General features: G+C 42.7%; 1 protein-coding gene across 5 annotated transcripts in view; it reads right to left on the bottom strand.

Moving 5' to 3' along the window:
- Positions 1 to 19,789, bottom strand: part of fhit (fragile histidine triad diadenosine triphosphatase) — a 343,560-nt gene that overhangs the window by 207,514 nt on the left and 116,257 nt on the right. For 4 of the 5 annotated variants that reach the window (XM_013138295.4, XM_013138296.3, XM_013138294.3 and 1 more), the window contains exon 4: positions 5,214 to 5,341. In XM_013138295.4, coding sequence (XP_012993749.2) covers positions 5,214 to 5,331 — 118 coding nt within the window. In that variant the 5' untranslated portion in view covers positions 5,332 to 5,341. Of the gene's footprint in view, positions 1 to 5,213; positions 5,342 to 18,499; positions 18,551 to 19,789 lie in introns of those variants that run through there. The other variant, XM_020055227.3, reaches the window with a different exon arrangement.

Below are 19,789 nucleotides of genomic sequence, written 5' to 3'. Positions count from 1 at the left end.
ATATTAAGAATGTATACTGTAGATGCTCATGGGTCAGAATATTAGTCCTGTAATCCCTAAATCAAATCCATGCTCACAGCTGTCTCTATTGGTTCAGTCAGTCGCACTACTCTCAGGGCCACTCTGTCTTCCAACCCCTGTCGGCTGTCCCTCAGCCTGCTCAACCTCCAGCATCTCTACCCCAGCTTCAGTCACTGGCTCACTAGTTTACAATCCATTTTCCAAAACTAAAAACTTACTTGAATAGTATAAAGCAGTTACAGGGGGTTACTGAAATATCTCTTTACATTTTATAAAAAAGTTTTGTCAGTGAAATGTTTTTTTCTTTGTGTTCATCTAGGTAACGTGGTTTCCATTTGTGGTCTCTTACTCTGAGAGGTTAAGTAACTTGATTATGCCATATTTAGTGCAAATGTAGAAAAATGAAAAAGACTTATCTAAAAGACAATATAAACAGATGCCTTTAACAATTGCATATCATTTTGTTTTCATTGTCATTGCCCTTTTCTATGTTTTCACAGGCAAAATATGAACCCATTATCTAGCTACCTGTCTAATTATTCACAGTCTCCTAGGAGATCTCTCTCGCTTCAAATATCTTTACCATTTCACTGTCAGTACAGAAACGATTATCTTACTACGGCGCTAGATAGTAGCTCCCAGATAATTTTGTCAAAGATCCGAAGAACAAGTTTGTTAAGACCAGATTGACTATCGGCCAGCCAACTTCGCTCCTTAGCACCGCATTCTTTCAAAAATGTCAATGTATTTTCGTCATTTTCTTCTTGGGCGGGCTGAGAAATTGTTTAGGCGGCCCGCCCAAGAGTTTCTATAGCCAAAAAAATCCCTGCTTTGAAGCTCCATTATCTCCAAACCTCTATTTCTCAAAAAACTAAATTTTTTCATGTGATTCACCCTCCTTTTCGTCGATGGGTTTACGTTTGAAAGGTTGGCTTACCCCAGGTAAATGTCACCACATAACAGCTATTTAATGAACAGTAGATAGCAGCAGACCGGTGGCAAGTGAGTGATGTCAAGTAGCTGATGTCCTGAACCGTAAACAATGCTGCGAAACTAGGAGCACTTGAGACAGTATGTGGCTGGCAAACATGAGTAATTTCCTTTGAGCCATCATGCCGGATATTTAATTAAAATTTTGGTACAAACATTTACCCGGTGTGATGGATAGCCTTCTGAGATTTACTTGCCAAACGAAAAATTTACCCACATTAGGTACTTGGCAGGTATTAATTTCGGACCCTGTTTATATAGCTAAATATTCAAAGATATTCCTCATTTCAGCAGTGGATATTCATTGTGCTATAGCAAATAAGCCATTAAAAATGGCTTTTGTACAATATGGTTGACTACATGATTGGAAGTTGGACAGGCCCCAAGACAGCAAAGCAGCCCCAAACCATAATGTCACTGCCTACATGTTGTACAGGTATGATGGTATGAAGTTCTTCTGCTCAAAGGAGGAAGTATGGAATTGCGAGCAAACAACTCCACTTCTGATTCATCTGTCAAGAGCATATTGTTATACAATAGATTTGGCATTTACCCAGGTATGGTCTGACAGATGCCAATTGTGTCTGGAAATTATTTTGTGAGAGCAGAGGCTTCTTCCTTCCTGACCTCCCATGTAGGACAGTTTTGTGAAGTCTCTTCACATTCTGGATTGTGGCAATAGTGGCCTGTATATCGCTCAATGTTATCCTGGGATTCATAGAGAGATTTATGAGCATCTTTTAGTCATCACTTGAGCTAAACTTGGTGGGATGACCGGTCCTATGTAGATTACCAGTGGTCTGTAGATGGTCCTTCAAGACAGCTGAATGACGTACTTTGAATTGCTTGGAAAGAGTACACTGTAACCCCTCCTAGACACATCGGCATCAATAATCTTTTCGGGGCCACTGTGCCAACAACCTTGAATCCTTACATTCATCATAAGTTTCCTTATCTATCGCCTCTCTTCTAAATCTTTGTGACAAATTAGGTACTATTTAACATTATAACTAATTCCCCACTAGTTCTATTCACACAATATATCCCTGATTACAGCCCCCTACAACTATTGATTATCCTCATCACAATAAGTCCATAGAGCCTGGTGTGCTCCTTACCTCATATGCAGGATCAACATTGTTACATGAACATATCTTGCTGACCTTTAGATGGATTCAGAAACTTGTGTAAACAGCCTTCCCAGAGGGTCATTGATATTTCATTGCTTTGGATAGCCATTCAAACATAGCTTAAATATATTTAACCAGATTATAACAAAAGGCTTATAAAAGGCTTATGGCTTACATAATGTATACTGCTATTTTGAAAGGGGATGTCTGCTAACTGTTTGCTGCTTTCTCTTAATTTTTTATTTAATCAAAATTGTGATTAAAGTTTACAAGAACATGATTATTTCTACGCCTAAATATACAAAACTAAACCCTTCATTGATAAATTTGACTAATTGGCAATAGCACTGTGTAGGACCAAATGGCTTGGGGTGTCGACTGGTATAGGTATAGGCCTAGCTCAACACCGGCATATAATAACAGGCTACTAAAATCTTTTCAATACTGATTAAAAGGCTGAAGCAATTTAGCGATATCAGTAGGCTGAGAATGCAGACTCGCTTAGTGTGTAAAGGTAGTTTTTAGTTCCAGCAGGGACCATGGAGCATGTGAACTGTGGAACCTCTCTCTCAAAACAGGGCAGACTGCAGATATGACTTGGAAGCTAGGTAGATAAATGCGGTTTAACATTACATGATTTTTTACAGTTGTTTTTTTAATCCTTGCGCTGAGCTAGAGCATTGCTGCTAAATTCCAGCACGTGTTAAAAAAAATCCACACTGGCTAATGAAATGGTTACCAAGCTGTTTCCATTTTCTTCATGATTTCTTGTCTAATCACTGTTAAGAAAATCTTGTCATGTAATCTTATGAATTGGCATTTGGATGTAATCAATAAGCTTCATATCTCAGAGTAAAAATGTCATTCAACAAAATAATGTCGTAGGAATGCTGGTCAAATCTGTTCCTACAAAGCAATTTCAGTACAATTTCCTTGCTTTCTCGACCTGGGTGTAATTGAAATTTGTACATAGCTTTGCTTTATTGAATAATGGTCATTATAAGTACCCATTACACAGAAACATGTTCAATTTAACTTACCACTCATTAAACAAGCATGGATGGCACATGTCTTTGGTCTAGGAGCTGTGCTTGACTTCAGTTTTAGCTATGTTCAGTTGTGTGCAAACAAAATAATTAAAATCTTTGGCCACAGGTTGTATAAGTGGAGCTATGGAGCATAAAAGGGTAATTGAACCTGTACTGGAAACTGTACATTCATGTGTGCTAATTTGTGTCCCATGTCATTAAAGCACTCACTTTCAAAATTGAAAATTCATAGAAAAAGTATCTATATCGTAGATTGTAAATCTACTTATAGATTATACACATAATAATCAGGAGGTCTTAATATTTTTTTCATTTGCAAAAGCCCCAGACTGCATCTAGAAGCAAAATAAAGTACTTTTAACTGAATTACAGGACAATGTTTGGTAAAAGGTAGGGCCATACAAAATATCTCTCTCTCTGACAGCTAATGTCTATTTGTCTTGATAATTTACCCTGAAAACCCATTACTTTGGTGCTCAATCAATACAATGACAGGTAAGGAAACACCGTAGATATGACAGCATCATAAAAGACATTTTCTCCCTGAAATATTTCATCAAAATGTCCATCTCGTCAACTGGAAGCGATACCCGTTTTCTCATTACCCAACATCATTGAAAAAGCCAATATGTTCTTTCCAAGTGAAGTCATGGTCTTACCTGCATGTCAAGTCACATATGCTATGCAGCATGTCAGCTACCAACTTCTGTGTGTGTGGTGTGTGTGTGTGTCTGTGTACGAAAAATATTGAGAAGGAAGGGAAAGCAAGGGAGAAAGTGAGCAGAGAGGTAGCAAAAGGAATGCTTACAGACAGCAAGAGAGAGAAAGAGATAGTGGGAGTTCATGGATGTCTGTTGGGATTCCCACAGATTAATTCATACTGTGTAAAGGCACAGGAATTCTCATATTACACAAAGGAGCCTCCATTTTAGCATTTCTGGAAAACTATCCAACTATATCCCTGGGAGGTCCAAGTGCAGGCAGACAGAGCACTGTAATGTGTTAAATATCAGATCTCACCCATGTACCCCAAGCACTGCCTATCTCATCCTGTCTACCTCAAATATCAGAGGCAATAATGTAACCATCCATATTCAACAAAACTAGTTGTGGATTCACCAACAGACACACAGAAAGTGATTGTAAACACAGACAGTGACTGTACTCACATAGTAGTATGGAAACAAACAGATCAAGCACTAAACACAAACATACACACGCACAAGCTTCAAGAATCAGTACATTTCCATCCAAGGCATTATTCCAAATGTTCCATGCAAGATGGAAAAGTGTGTGATTAAATAATGGTAACATATTACACATGACCCAAGACCCTGAGAATATAGTTCTCAGTGACTTAAGGATTATTCAGCAATACCCAATAATGCAGTAACATTTCTAAACACAGAAGTTATGCAAGGCAGAACAGCACTTTAGGAACTCAAGCACAAAACCAAGGACTAATTATTATTCCAAAAACAGAATAACCACACCATTCAAGCAAATAAGTGATGGAAATGCTAATTAATGCAACGTTTGCATGGTTGAAAATGATGATTAATAGCTAAAAGTATTGCTTTGCACCCAAAGAGATGGCATTTCAGGCCAGAGTTGACTACAAATTGTGACCCCACTTCCACTCTGCCTATACATATCCATTATAAGGCAATCATCAGACTTAAGGTTCTGTTGTGACACAAACTAAACTTTCTACCAGCCATTATCCAGATTCTGTGTTTTTGTGGTAAATAGCTGTTTACTTGGCCGGGTGTTAAGGTCACATCCACCTTACTAAAGAGACAAACTGTTGCCCAGCAACCAGGGGTGGTAACTGAACTGCTCTATCAGGAACATTATGTTTGTTTGGTAAGGGTGACGAGAAGAGAAAAAGAGTGATGGAAAGAGAGAAAAAGAGTGAGAGTGCTGTAATTTACCTGTTTTTAGGCTGAGGTTCAGGATGGTTCAGTCATTTCCTCTTTTTTATCCCCAGTTAGAGCTTGTTAAAGTATTAATGGAAGGATACGTCCAGGGACCACAGGCTTCCTGTTGACCAGGGCGAAGGACAACTCTGTCTGCAGAAACACTGCTGAGGCCTTGATGATATGCTGTCCAAAACGGAATGTGGACATGGTAACGGACATGACTGGAGGCCTGAAAGAGAGGGAAAACCTTTTTAAAAAGTTGAAATGAGGCCAGACCGCTGCAGCATATAATGTTTGCTTGGTATTCAGCAAATGACAGTGCTGCTTTCTAAAGTATCAATCGTTCACAAAAAGTTTTGAAGGTATGGAAGTCTGAAAACAAGAAATAAATTCACGCTCTCAGTTGGGCTCTTCACATCAAAATGTTTCAATCATTACAGAAATGAAAGAATACCCTATTTTAGAGATATAAAGTAAAATACTGAGATATTAAACTGTGTGCTACGGAAAATACTGAGATATTAAACTGTGTGCTTCACTGGAGCCAAATGCTAATGTAGAAACTGGTAAAAAAAAAAAAATGTCACTATCTGCAGTGTGTCAACAATAATGGCTATAGCATACATGATGTCACATCTGACTATGCCCTGTGTAGCAGCTGTCTGAGAAATCACTTCTGGGAAAATCTATTATTGCAATCATAAAATATTACAAAGTTCTTGGGTAACTCTCGTCTCCTACTTATTTTCTCCCACACTTGAATCATCTTCTTGTGCATATCCATGCATCCAGTTTAACACACAAACAAACACATAACGTATACTGGCCAAAATTTTATTTGAGATTGGGGAAAAACAAACATTCTCTAAATATAAAAAAGTCCCAGAGGTTATCCAGGACAACTGAAAAAAAAGGTGATACAGCACACATTACCAGTGAAGAGACAAGCAAAATCCTCTCGCGTTCCTCTCTAAAAAGCAGTACATTTCTGTTTTACTGTGACCGCACCCCCTCAATTTAATTATACCTAATGAATGTAAGATCCCCTTCTGAAAAGTGTGCATGACATATGGTAATGGGGTTAAATGAGGCCTAGGCGATTACACGGGCTACTTTTTGAGTGCTCTGAAGCCCAGCTGAGGCTACATGGGAGAGGAGACTAAGTAGACGTGCAGAGGCCTGGAGATAATCACACTGAGTTTCTCTCCCTCAGTGTTTCAGTCACACTCAGTGTTTCTGCCCTCGCTGCTCTACAACACGGTTCCTTTGGTTCAGGGAGCACACACTGAGAGGAGGGAAGGTAGAGACATTGAGGGAGAATGAGAAAGAAGACAATGAGAGACAGGAGAGGGAAGAGGGAAAGTGAGAGGCAAGAGAAAATAAAGGAAATCAATTATGTAGGAAGGATAGAATGGAAAGCGAGGGAAAGAGAGAAGGGGGATAGGAGAGAGCAAAAAAAAAGAAAAAAGAAAAAGAGAAACTGAGCTCTGGGCCGATTTGGACTTGGTCCCAGAAGACACATTCACACACACGCTTACCAGCTGTCTCTTGCATTAACATTCCAAATGGACTCCAACAATTCCACAATTAAGAATTAGAATGCTGCAATTAGTTTATTGCAAACAATGATGACCCAATTAAAGTTCACTTTGGACCATTTTCATCAGAATTAATTTAAAATACTATAGCCCTTCAAGTTTGAATATTGACAATAATTGTGTGTGCGTGTGTGTGCGTGTGTGTGCTTGTGTGTGAGTGAGTGAGTGAGAGAGAGAGAGGGAGAGGGGGGGGGGTTGTGTGAATGTGGGGAGAGGCAGTGACTTAGAACAGGAAGCGGGAAACTGATACCTTTGGGAGGGATGTCATTTTGTTTCTCTGGTGTTTTTATAGTGTAGGTATTTGTATCCAGGTAAGTATGCTAAGAACATAGGTATTATTGGGGATATATAAAAAAATGTAAAATAGATAAGATCTTAAAACTGCGAAGAGAGAAACATCTATCCAATTATCGGGAAACAACTCAGATTAATTATTCAGTAATATCTCCGTTTACATATCTATTTATGGCTTTACCGACTCCAGGGGAACTTTTGTGAACAGAAATATTTTCAGTTCATTTGGAATGGTAAGCTAGATAACATTAAAAGGTGTATATTTGTATATTGACTAATTAAAATTGGTCATTACGAAAGCATTAAACCTCTCTTTTCTAAGCTTCTATTATACCCAAATTATATTTAAATCCAAACTGGTTTTCCAGTAGGCAATTTGAGCGTCTGAGCCTTCGGGCAGCCCTTGGACCGTTAAGACAACCCCAACCTACCCAGTTTTCCAGTAAGCAATGTCAGTGTTTGAGCCATCAGACAGCTCTTGGACCATGCAGACAACAAGAGGCCTGGTTGGTGAATACGAAATCATTACACCTGTTGTCATCAGAAGCTCTTGTGTCTACTCTTAATGCCAGGCCAAGCTAAGCTTGCATGAAAGGATAAAGGAGGCCTTGGATTCCCCATTAGCTTCAGCAAGCCCCACGCTATATTCCAGCGATTAGGCTGTCGTGCATCTATTAACTCTTTGCTTTGTGCAGAGAATTACGTACCATATAGTTTCATATTTACATCCTGCTTCAGAGCATTTAACTCTCCTTTTTAGTAACTAAATAAAAGGATCTGACAAGGCCATGGTAGTCTATAGTACTGGACGATATGCCCTATAATCAAAATCACGATTAATTGAACATTTTACCTCAATTACCATTAATGAATGATTATTTAGATGTGTTTCTTTTGTTTTGTTTTGTTTTGTTATGTGAAGTTCACATTGTAACATCAAGCACATTGAATCATTAAGGTGCTATATGAACAGTATTCTTTATTGTTGTCACAGTATTTATTTAGTGTGCTGAAGCAAAATATTATTTATAGCACCTTTTTAAACACATGTAACACAGTGCTTAATAAGAACATCAGCACAAATATTTAAAAAAAAGGTAATATAAAAACATATAGACATTATCGTTTAGGACACATAGCCTACAAACAAACACAGAAAGAATATCAGCCACTCATCACCTAGATATCCCTAATGAGACTATTGAATGTTTTATTGCATTGTGTCTGTTAAGTTGATGTGCCCTTCCCGATTGCAAGGCGCAGTACTTGTCCAAAACACAGCTGCTGTGTCCATCCATTGAGCTGTGCAGCTTTGACAACATTATCGCTGTTGTGCGAGTTCCCACGCAGATTTTCCAGTTGAGCACACATTTCTGATGTGTGATCAACTGGAAAATATGCCGTCTCAAGGCATCTGTTGCGCAGCTTCCATTCATCGTCAATGTAGTGCAAAGTAAGCCTCAAGTATGGGTCAATGTAGTGCAAAGTAAGCCTCAATGTAGTGCAAAGTAAGTATGGGTCAATCGTCCTACTTAACCAGAGACCAGATGTGGCTGCAAAGTGCTGAAGAGATTTCAGTTCAGCAGCTACCTTTTTCCGACATGTTTTGTGCGAATTTTAGGAAAAATATGGTCGTGATGGCACAGTATATTTTGTCAAGAGTTTTAACGAGGTGTTTAAACCCACTGTACCTATGGGAGCCATATCCTTCGCGATGCATTGCATTGCATCATCTTCCGCTTATCCGGGGCCGGGTCGCGGGGGCAGCAGTCTAAGCAGGGATGCCCAGACTTCCTTCTCCCCAGACACTTCCTCCAGCTCTTCCGGGGGGACACCGAGGCGTTCCCAGGCCAGCCGGGAGACATAGTCCCTCCAGCGTGTCCTAGGTCTTCCCAGGGGTCTCTTCCCGGTGGGACGGGACCTGAACACCTTCCCAGGAAGGCGTTCCGGAGGCATCCGAAACAGATGCCCAAGCCACCTCAGCTGACCCCTCTCGATGTGGAGGAGCAGCGGCTCTACTCTGAGCTCCTCCCGGGTGACCGAGCTTCTCACCCTATCTCTAAGGGATCGCCCAGCCACCCTGCGGAGAAAGCTCATTTCGGCCGCCTGTATCCGGGATCTTGTCCTTTCGGTCATGACCCAAAGCTCATGACCATAGGTGAGAGTAGGAACGTAGATTGACCGGTAAATCGAGAGCTTGCGGCTCAGCTCTTTCTTCACCACGACAGACCGATACATCGACCGCATTACTGCAGAAGCTGCACCGATCCGTCTGTCAATCTCCCGTTCCATCCTTCCCTCACTCGTGAACAGGACCCCTAGATACTTAAACTCCTCCACTTGAGGCAGGCACTCTCCACCAACCTGAAGTGGGCAAGCCACCCTTTTCCGACTGAGGACCATGGCCTCGGATTTGGAGGTACTGATTTTCATCCCCACCGCTTCACACTCGGCTGCAAACCGTCCAAGTGCATGCTGAAGGTCCTGGCTTGAAGGGGCCAACACGACAACATCATCCGCAAAGAGCAGAGACGAAATCGTGTGGTCCCCAAACCTGACACCCTCCGGCCCCTGGCTGCGCCTAGAAATTCTGTCCATAAAAATTACGAACAGAACCGGTGACAAAGTGCAGCCCTGCCGGAGTCCAACATGCACAGGGAACAAGTCTGACTTACTGCCGGCAATGCGGACCAAGCTCCTGCTTCGGTCGTACAGGGACCTGACAGCCCTTAGCAAAGGACCCAGGACCCCATATTCCCGAAGCACTCTCCACAGGATGCCGCGAGGGACACAGTCGAATGCCTTCTCCAAATCCACAAAACACATGTGGACTGGTTGGGCAAACTCCCATGAACCCTCCATCACCCTGTAGAGGGTATAGAGCTGGTCCAGTGTTCCACGGCCTGGACGAAAACCACACTGTTCCTCCTGAATCCGAGGTTCTACTATCGGCCGTATTCTCCTCTCCAGAACCCTGGCATAGACTTTCCCGGGGAGGCTGAGAAGTGTGATCCCCCTATAGTGGAACACACCCTCCGGTCCCCCTTCTTATAAAGAGGGACCACCACCCCGGTCTGCCATCCCAGAGGCACTGTCCCCGACTGCCACGCGATGTTGCACAGGCGTGTCAGCCAAGACAGCCCCACAACATCCAGAGACTTGAGGTACTCAGGGCGGATCTCATCCACCCCCGGTGCCTTGCCACAGAGGAGTTTCTTAACCACCTCGGTGACTTCAGCCCGGGTGATGGACGAGTCCACCTCTGAGCCTTCATCCTCTGCTTCCTCAATGGAAGACGTGACGGCGGGATTGAGGAGATCCTCAAAGTACTCCTTCCACCGCCCGACGACATCCCCAGTTGAGGTCAACAGCTGCCCACCTCTACTGTAAACAGCGTTGGTAGGGCACTGTTTCCCTCTCCTGAGGCGCCGGATGGTTTGCCAGAATCTCTTCGAGGCCAGCCGATAGTCCTTCTCCATGGCCTCACTGAACTCCTCCCAGGCCCGAGTTTTTGCCTCCACAACCACCCGGGCTGCAGTCCGCTTGGCCTGTCGGTACCCGTCAGCTGCCTCTGGAGTCCCACAAGCCAACCAGGCCTGATAGGACTCCTTCTTCAGCTTGACAGCATCCCTTACTTCCGGTGTCCACCACCGGGTTCGGGGATTGCCGCCTCGACAGGCACCGGAGACCTTACGGCCACAGCTCCGAGCGGCCGCTTCAACAATGGCGGTGGAGAACATGGTCCACTCGGACTCAATATCTCCAACCTCCCTCGGGATCCAGTCAAAGCTCTGCCGGAGGTGGGAGTTAAAGATCTCTCTGACAGGAGACTCGGCCAGACGTTCCCAGCAGACCCTTACAGTACGCTTGGGCCTGCCGAGTCTGTCCAGCTTCCTCCCCCGCCATCGGATCCAACTCACAACCAGGTGGTGATCAGTTGACAGCTCCGCCCCTCTCTTCACCCGAGTGTCCAAGACATATGGCCGCAGGTCAGATGAAACGACAACAAAGTCGATCATCGACCTGCGGCCTAGGGTGTCCTGGTGCCACGTGCACTGATGGACACCCTTATGCTTGAACATGGTGTTCGTTATGGACAAACTGTGACTAGCACAGAAGTCCAATAACTGAACACCGCTCGGGTTCAGATCAGGGGGGCCGTTCCTCCCAATCACGCCCCTCCAGGTATCACTGTCGTTGCCCACGTGGGCGTTGAAGTCCCCCAGTAGAACGATAGAGTCCCCAGTCGGAGCACTTTCCAGCACCCCTCCCAGAGACTCCAAGAAGGTCGGGTACTCTGCACTGCCGTTCGGCCCGTAGGCACAAACAACAGTGAGAGACCTATCCCCGACCCGTAGGCGCAGGGAAACGACCCTCTCGTTCACCGGGGTAAACTCCAACACATGGCGGCAGAGCTGGGGAGCTATAAGCAAACCCACACCAGCCCGCCGCCTCTCACCATGGGCAACTCCAGAGTGGTGAAGAGTCCATCCTCTCTCAAGGAGTGTGGTTCCAGAGCCCAAGCCGTGCGTAGAGGTGATCCCGACTACCTCTAGTCGGAACCTCTCAACCTCACGCACCATCTCAGGCTCCTTCCCCGCCAGCGAGGTGACATTCCACGTCCCTAGAGCTAGTTTCCGTGTCCGGGGATCGGGTTGTCTAGGCCCCTGCCTTCGACTGCCGCCCGATCCTCTCTGCACCGGCCCCTTATGGTCCCTCCTGTGGGTGGTGAGCCCACGGGAGGGCGGCCCCATGTCGCTCGTTCGGGCTTGGCCCGGCCGGGCCCCATGGGGAAAGGCCCGGCCACCAGGCGCTCGCGAACGAGCCCCAACCCCGGGCCTGGCTCCAGGGTGGGGCCCCGGCTGCGCCATGCCGGGCGACGTCACAGGACACACAATTTTCTTCTTCATTAAGGGGTTTTTGAACCGCTCTTAGTCTGACCCATCGCCTAGGACCTGTTTGCCTTGGGAGACCCTACCAGGGGCATATAGCCCCAGACAACATAGCTCCTAGGGTCACTCGGGTACTCAAACCCCTCCACCACGTTAAGGTGGCAGTTCCTTCGCGATGTAGTAACGAATAGCGGCAGTTATTTCTCCCATCTTCTTGAATCCTTTTCATAATGTGTAGCATTTGGAAATGCTTGTGTTATCGACACCTGCTTTGTGGAGGCACTTGCTGGGCGCTTGTCAGTCTCTTCTTTTTTTTAGCCATGCACTGTACATATTCGGTAACGTGATGTGCTTAATTTTGTTAGGTGTCGTCTTTAGTGAAGTCAAACGACAGACAACACGTTTTCATTTGGGATGTTGATCACTCCACTCGGCGTTTGAGTTCTCCATGTTGCTTCATGCTGCTGAATGGACAGCGCGGAGTCACGTGACTACACACGCGGTAGTATGTTCTGCTTGTTCAACTGTTGTTTGATAAATTGCTATTAAAAAACATTCAGAATGGATTTGAAATGCATTTTCCACCCCCCAATTCTTATCATTTTGGTGCTAGTGATTTCCAATTGGCGCTCGCTAAAACCTCTTACCAAAAGTGTATCAAAGTCACTAAAGGTGGCAGAAAAAATATATAATTCCGGTCCAGAAGAATACAATAATGATCAGCCAATATCGAACTTCCTGTTCCTCTCAAACATTTTTGAAAAAGCTGAAGACAAACAATATTTCTGAAATACTTCAGTCTGGTTTTAAACCTGTCATAGCACTAAGACTGCACTCGTAATGATCTTTTATTGGCATCAGATAAAGTTTCTTAGCCCTTCTTAATCTTATTGCTTGGCCTTTGTGCTGCCTTCAAGACCACTGATCACGCCCTTCTTTTGGAGAGACTGGAAACCCATGTTGGACTTTGAAGTGCTGGCAAAACAGGTATCCAAACACTCCGAAAACTTTATGACACTGCGGTGCCGCAACATAGTGTCAAAGCTTGTTTCAAAGTGGCCAAGTCACGTGATCTAAGCATACGAAGTGTCAGTTACATCATACTGTTTAGATGAGGTTTTGATCACCTGATGAATCTCCTTCGCCAGTCCCTGAAATAAAAGCCAATGAAATGGCCAGATTTCGAGAGTTGTTTGATGTAGGAGTAAGAGACAGAGATTATCAGAGCGATTCAGTTGATTTGGAGAAATGGAGGGAGCACAAAAATATCAACATCCACTGTGTTCTCAAGTTGTTGAACATAACTTTGTGAAATGCACCATTTGTGAGCAACAGCTGGGCTACTACAACTTGCATACACAACTTTCATACAAAAAATTAACTTAAGCATATAAAAGGCCCCTTATATATGGACGTCCACAAATACAACATTAGTATTTTATACGGTCTATACTATTACACATATAGGCCTACTTAATACTCAAATGACAATTATTAAAATATAACAATATAAATATGTAGTTATGTACTTAAATACTCAAGCATCTAAGGACACTATCCATAACATTGTTCACATTGTCATATTGTTGCCTCATCGGTTTCGTTAACGGATATTTCCACCGCTTGCATGAAAACGCTCCAATGCGGTGCGCATTGCCAGATGTTGGAACCTTCGCGCCTATCTTCCACTGTGAACACGGCTGCACTTAAGATGTAACCTTTATTAACATTGTAAGCATAACACTTGTGATATGTTCCATGAGTAGATACCGCATCTAGCTACACTTAACTGATGACTTATCAATGTCCTATTCAGTGTTTAGGAATACACGCAATGCTAGCATATTTTTTGAGTGTTTCGAAAACAGTGAATAATTTTTCAACGCAATTGTTTCAGTTGGCACAAAGTTTTAATTGTCAGTGCGATAACAAATCAAGTTTTGGTGTTCCTCAAGGATCGGTTTTGGGACCACTATTGTTTCTGCTCCATATGCTGCCTCCTGGTGGTCTGTCATGGCTGGAAGACAGGACCTGAGGCGCAGAGCAATAATGCATAAACTTTATTCATCCATTCCTTTATTTGTAGGCTTCAAAAACAATAGAGAAGTCGCAACCATGAACTGAAAAGCACCAGGCACAAACAATGATCCAGAACAGAGGGGTGAAAACGACAATTTAAAAACAATCTCCAACTAAACACAGAGATGCCTAGAGGGCATTCCTGCAGTCCGGCCCTGACAATGACATCTGGAAGCACAATGCCACTTTTCACTGCTCTGCAGATGACACATAGTTGTATATTTCAATGAAACATGGAGAAGCCCAAAAATGACATACCTTGGAAGATAGTGTTTCAGACATAAAAAAGTGGCTTCCAATATACTATATACAGAGAATATACAGAGCGATTTTTAGCGATAATAATTATTTACATGTGAACTATGTGGGTGAACTCGTCTTCCATCAGCTTGTGTTTGTGGGGCTTGGCTCCTCCCATCCCTGTTAAATCCCTTTGGTCCGCTGAAAGGATCACTGCCCGACCAGGTGGAGTTTGGTTGCTCCCATAGAAAGGAGCAGTTAGTTATAGAAAGTGGCCAACTGTGTTGCCTTTGTGTTATCCTCTTATTGAACATGTTTTGTTACGTTGTCAAATAAAAATAAAATAAGATGCTACACTAAAAAGTATGCTAAGAACAAATTCTAAATTTACAGCATAATAAACATAAACCAACACTCAACACTCCAAAAATGATTGACAAGCCTCTAAGATGCCTACAATGCATTCATGTAAACAGTTCCATCGACATGTCATACTGTGGACTGTGAGAAAAATGTCTGCTCTTTTAAGTCAAAAATACATGATCTCCCTTACTGAATGCAGCACACGTTAAATCTATAGCAGCATGAGTGACTGTATATGCACAAAAACACACGTCAAATATACAAAAACTCTTATCCGTTAACTTTAATCCACAATGTAAGCCCACTCTAATCTCTGCTGGAGCACATAGCCCATCCCTCATACCCCATTCCCAGTTAGCATAATCTGCACACTGTCCTAACAAGGACTGCTGCCTTTAACAGGATTCCTACCAGGACAAATCAGAAGTGACATCAACCTCTGTTTGCACTTGACATTTCATTGGCATCAAACACTTCTCCTGAGCTACTTCTTATGCTGTGTGACATTTACTACACACTGGTTCTAAAACCATTATTCTGATGTGGGGTGAATTTACTCATTACAAATAGAATATTTAATAAAAAGATAAATTGTTGGCATTAAAGTGGACATGTTCACGCTTACGTGTGCTGATCATCATTTTCATCTTGCGATTGTGCTTTTTTTTAATGATTTTCTGTATTATACTGTTACTTACTAGACAAGTTGATTAACAATCAGACCAGGGGGGAACGTTACGAGGGAGGCGGAGCAATAAGAGTTTTGCTCAGTGACTGAAAAACATAGCTTTTACTTTGGCGGTAGAGGTATTAAAAGCCAAGGACCTTTCGGACTCTAGTAAGAGGCCCTAACCACTAGGCCTCCTTGCTTTAACATTTGCCAATCAACAACAAATGTCATTATTGAGGCTATGATAAAATGTCTTTTAAGGATAAGCACAGGAAAACTAATACACACATCCTATCAACAATACTGTGTATTTGTTACAAAAGCAAATCTTTAAATCCCATTGAAATGATCAGACATACAGGAGGTCAACTCAATTACAAACACACAGCATTTTACACACTAGCGGGTATATGGCTATTGATTATTATACGGGGCTGGCCGGATTAGATTTGTGTTCATAACAGCAATGCCAAATAATGCAAATCCCTGTGGGGCAATGAAACTAATGAAATAAAGTATTACTACCACTTCTTCCTAAGATTCACTAGCAACTGAAGCTATCCAAGAATAAGGCTGTATTTAGTAAAGCTTTTGACAGTAATTTTAAAGTCAGATAGCAAATTTAACAACATAAATATGAACTGTAGGCCAACCAACTGGATGGAATGTCTTAAGCAGGGAAATCCAACCACATGACCAATTCTTTATTGATATTTGCTCTGGAAGTCTTTCATCAACAAAAAAACTGATGCATCTCTACACAATTCATTCAAAACTGCTCTCTTTTTTGTAAGAGGTGGGAAGTCCAACATGAAGTGCTTTCGAAGCGTTTGAAGAATAAAAAAAAATCTTGGTAAAGAATATCGTTGGCATTTCTTTTCGTGAACAATTATTTAGATTTACATTTGATGAATTGGCCTACACAAGAAGCTGAATTTCCTATTGAAAAACAGTAAAGTGTGATATATATGTTGAATTGTCAAGTAGCCTATGTCGTTTGTAATATAATCAATAATAGCCTAATTAAATTGTTGAATGGTCATGGAAATTTCATTTGTAAGTTCATTCAAACTCAAACAAGGCTCTATAATTCATCTGGGAGTATCGTGCATTCATCCACTGACGTTCTGCATTCAGTGAGGGGTGATTGCCTGGGTACCAACGCGTGGCGTGGGCTTTTGGAGTAATAAGTAAGAAAACAGGGTAAAAAAAAAAAAATTATAAATAGTCACTAAATAGTTTCTGTTTGTGAGTTTAGAATTCTGACAGAACAATGTAATATACGCCAGTCATGGAAGAAGGGAAGTGTTATTTTAATTACAAACTCAAAGTTCAGTTATCGTAGGCATTTGGTGTTTCTAGTGTTAACCAATTAGATTTTAGCAAGCTTGATATATTTACTAAAAATTACAAAAATAACAATATTTTTCTTTTAAATAGACTTATAAGTACAACCTGACAAATTATCCAATGAATTATGATGATTTAATGCGAATGTAAGGTACAAACACATAAGTTGGCACACCTTTTTCAAGTTGCTCCATGGCAATACTTCCAAGGATAGCCAATGGTGAAAGGAGATAAAAAATGCATTCATCGGATTATGAAAATCAATGCTTATATTGCTTGGATTCAGGAGGAACAGTGTGGTTTTCGTCCGGGCCGTGGAACACTGGACCAGCTCTATACCCTCTACGGGGTGTTGGAGGGTTCATGGGAGTTTGCCCAACCAATCCACATGTGTTTTGTGGATTTGGAGAAGGCATTCGACTGTGTCCCTCGCGGCATCCTGTGGAGAGTGCTTCGGGAATATGGGGTCCTGGGTCCTTTGCTAAGGGCTGTCAGGTCCCTGTACGACCGAAGCAGGAGCTTGGTCCGCATTGCCGGCAGTAAGTCAGACTTGTTCCCAGTGCATGTTGGACTCCGGCAGGGCTGCCCTTTGTCGCCGGTTTGGGGACCACACAATTTCGTCTCTGCTCTTTGCGGATGATGTTGTCGTGTTGGCCTCTTCAAACCAGGACCTTCAACATGCACTGGGACGGTTTGCAGCCGAGTGTGAAGCGGTGGGGATGAAAAACAGTACCTCCAAATCCGAGGCCATGGTCCTCAGTCGGAAAAGGGTGGCTTGCCCACTTCAGGTTGGTGGAGAGTGCCTGCCTCAAGTGGAGGAGTTTAAGTATCTAGGGGTCTTGTTCACGAGTGAGGGAAGGATGGAACGGGAGATTGACAGACGGATCGGTGCAGCTTCTGCAGTAATGCGGTCGATGTATCGGTCTGTCGTGGTGAAGAAAGAGCTGAGCCGCAAGGCGAAGCTCTCGATTTACCGGTCAATCTACGTTCCTACTCTCACCTATGGTCATGAGCTTTGGGTCATGACCGAAAGGACAAGATCCCGGATACAGGCGGCCGAAATGAGCTTTCTCCACAGGGTGGCTGGGCGATCCCTTAGAGATAGGGTGAGAAGCTCGGTCACCCGGGAGGAGCTCAGAGTAGAGCCGCTGCCCCTCCACATCGAGAGGGGTCAGCTGAGGTGGCTTGGGCATCTGTTTCGGATGCCTCCGGAACGCCTTCCTGGGAAGGTGTTCCGGTCCCGTCCCACCGGGAGGAGACCCCGGGGAAGACCAAGGACACGCTGGAGGGACTATGTCTCCCGGCTGGCCTGGGAACGCCTCGGTGTCCCCCCGGAAGAGCTGGAGGAAGTGTCTGGGGAGAGGGAAGTCTGGGCATCCCTGCTTAGACTGCTGCCCCCGCGACCCGGCCCCAGATAAGCGGAAGATGATGGATGGATGGAATACTTATATTCAAAATAAAACCCAACCTTTAAATGTAACCCTTAACCTTTGGATTCAGAGTGTACCATTTTCTTTAGTAAATGCTCAGTGATTTCAATATAGCAACCCTTTGGTTACTAGTTAGCTGCTCTAACCACTATGAATATACAATGCTATGTCAAGTCTACAAGACCAGGTTACCAGGTCGAACTGTTTTTTTTAACAGAGGAAAGAGAATAGATATTAATTGTAAATCTCAGTAATGGTGCTTTGTGATTCAGCAGCTTTAGAAAATAATTCATTTGAGAAACAGGTGCTTTGACATCTTACCCTACAGTAAGCCTCAGGCCAGCCTCAATTACAACCCTGCCTAGTTTAAATGGTAACCACAGCACTCTAATCTGAAATTGCTTTTCACAACATATATGCCTCAGCATGAATTTAACACAAACACTCACAGACATCGACATACACACTCACGCCGGGACTTGGAGTAAGAATGAGACTTCAGTCCTGTATCTTGGCTCTGCAGTGCTGCATGTTCCTCTGTGATTCCGGGCAACTGATAGGCTCTGCTTGTTTAAGCACAGGATCCCCACACTGAAACCGGGGATGTGGCTGAATCCATTCCGATGCTCAGCTGGTGATACTCAGCTCAGCGCTGCTACAAAGCCCTGTTCCATTACAACAAAGATGATTATGTCCAGATATGTTATGGATTGCTGTGAGCTTTGTGGCTGAGGTTATAAGCTGAGCCCTGATACCAGTCTTGATTTATTCTCCTCTCATAGTTTCTTACACTGTCTTTAAATTCACACAGGATACATATGTAGGAATACCAACCAACAATACTGACTCCTAATACTCCACTGTTTTTACTAATAAAGCAAGTGTATTCACATGCAGCATGTATCAACATTGATGAATGCAGTGCCCTCCAAAATATATCAACCTTGTTAAAAATTTGTGAAAAAAGCTAGGAATAGAAAATGTCAGTGTGATCATAAAGTCCAAATATAATGATATATATACACTGGGGTTGCTTATCAGGTATAAAGTGATTACCATTTTGCCTATAACTAGAGTGGCCAGGTTACAGTTTGACTTTAATCTAATTTAAATCATATTTAAATTAAAATTGCTGTCTAACCATGGTCCACAACACCATGACAGAGCCTGAAGAAATTTGAAAAGAATTAAGAAAAATAATAATATTGCACAATCCAAGTGTGCAAAGCTTTTAGAGACTCACAGATATAATAACTGTCAGTGCTGTTTCTCATACATATTAACTGAGTGGCCTTTATACTTACTCATACCTATCTACTCACTTCAAAAAGGATATTCACTTCAAATTAATTTTATATTTCTATTGAAAACAAATTGGAAATGTTCTTCCACTTAAATAAAATATTTTCTTGACCCCCCAAAAAAAAATCTAATATTGATGATGCCCCAAAACATATTTTAATAACGTGGTAAAATTGAGTAAATAGTGTGCCCTAATTACATACACCACCACACAAAAGTTTGGGGTCACATAGAAATGTGTGTTTTCAAAAGATTTTTTTCTTTTCTTTATCCAATAAAATAACATCAAAATACAGTGTAGACATTGTTACTGTTATAAATGTCTATTGTAGGTGGAAATGGCTGACTTTTAATGGAATGTCTACATCTAGAAAACCCTTTGGAATTATGTTAGCACAGCTGATAACATTTGTGCTGATTAAAGAAGAAATAAAACTGGCATTCTTTAGACTAATTGAG

Source organism: Esox lucius, chromosome 17, assembly GCF_011004845.1.
Source record: "Esox lucius isolate fEsoLuc1 chromosome 17, fEsoLuc1.pri, whole genome shotgun sequence".
NCBI classification, from domain to species: Eukaryota; Metazoa; Chordata; class Actinopteri; order Esociformes; family Esocidae; genus Esox; species Esox lucius.
Note: the sequence above shows the minus strand (reverse complement) of the source record. Positions and strands in the feature narration are given on the sequence as shown.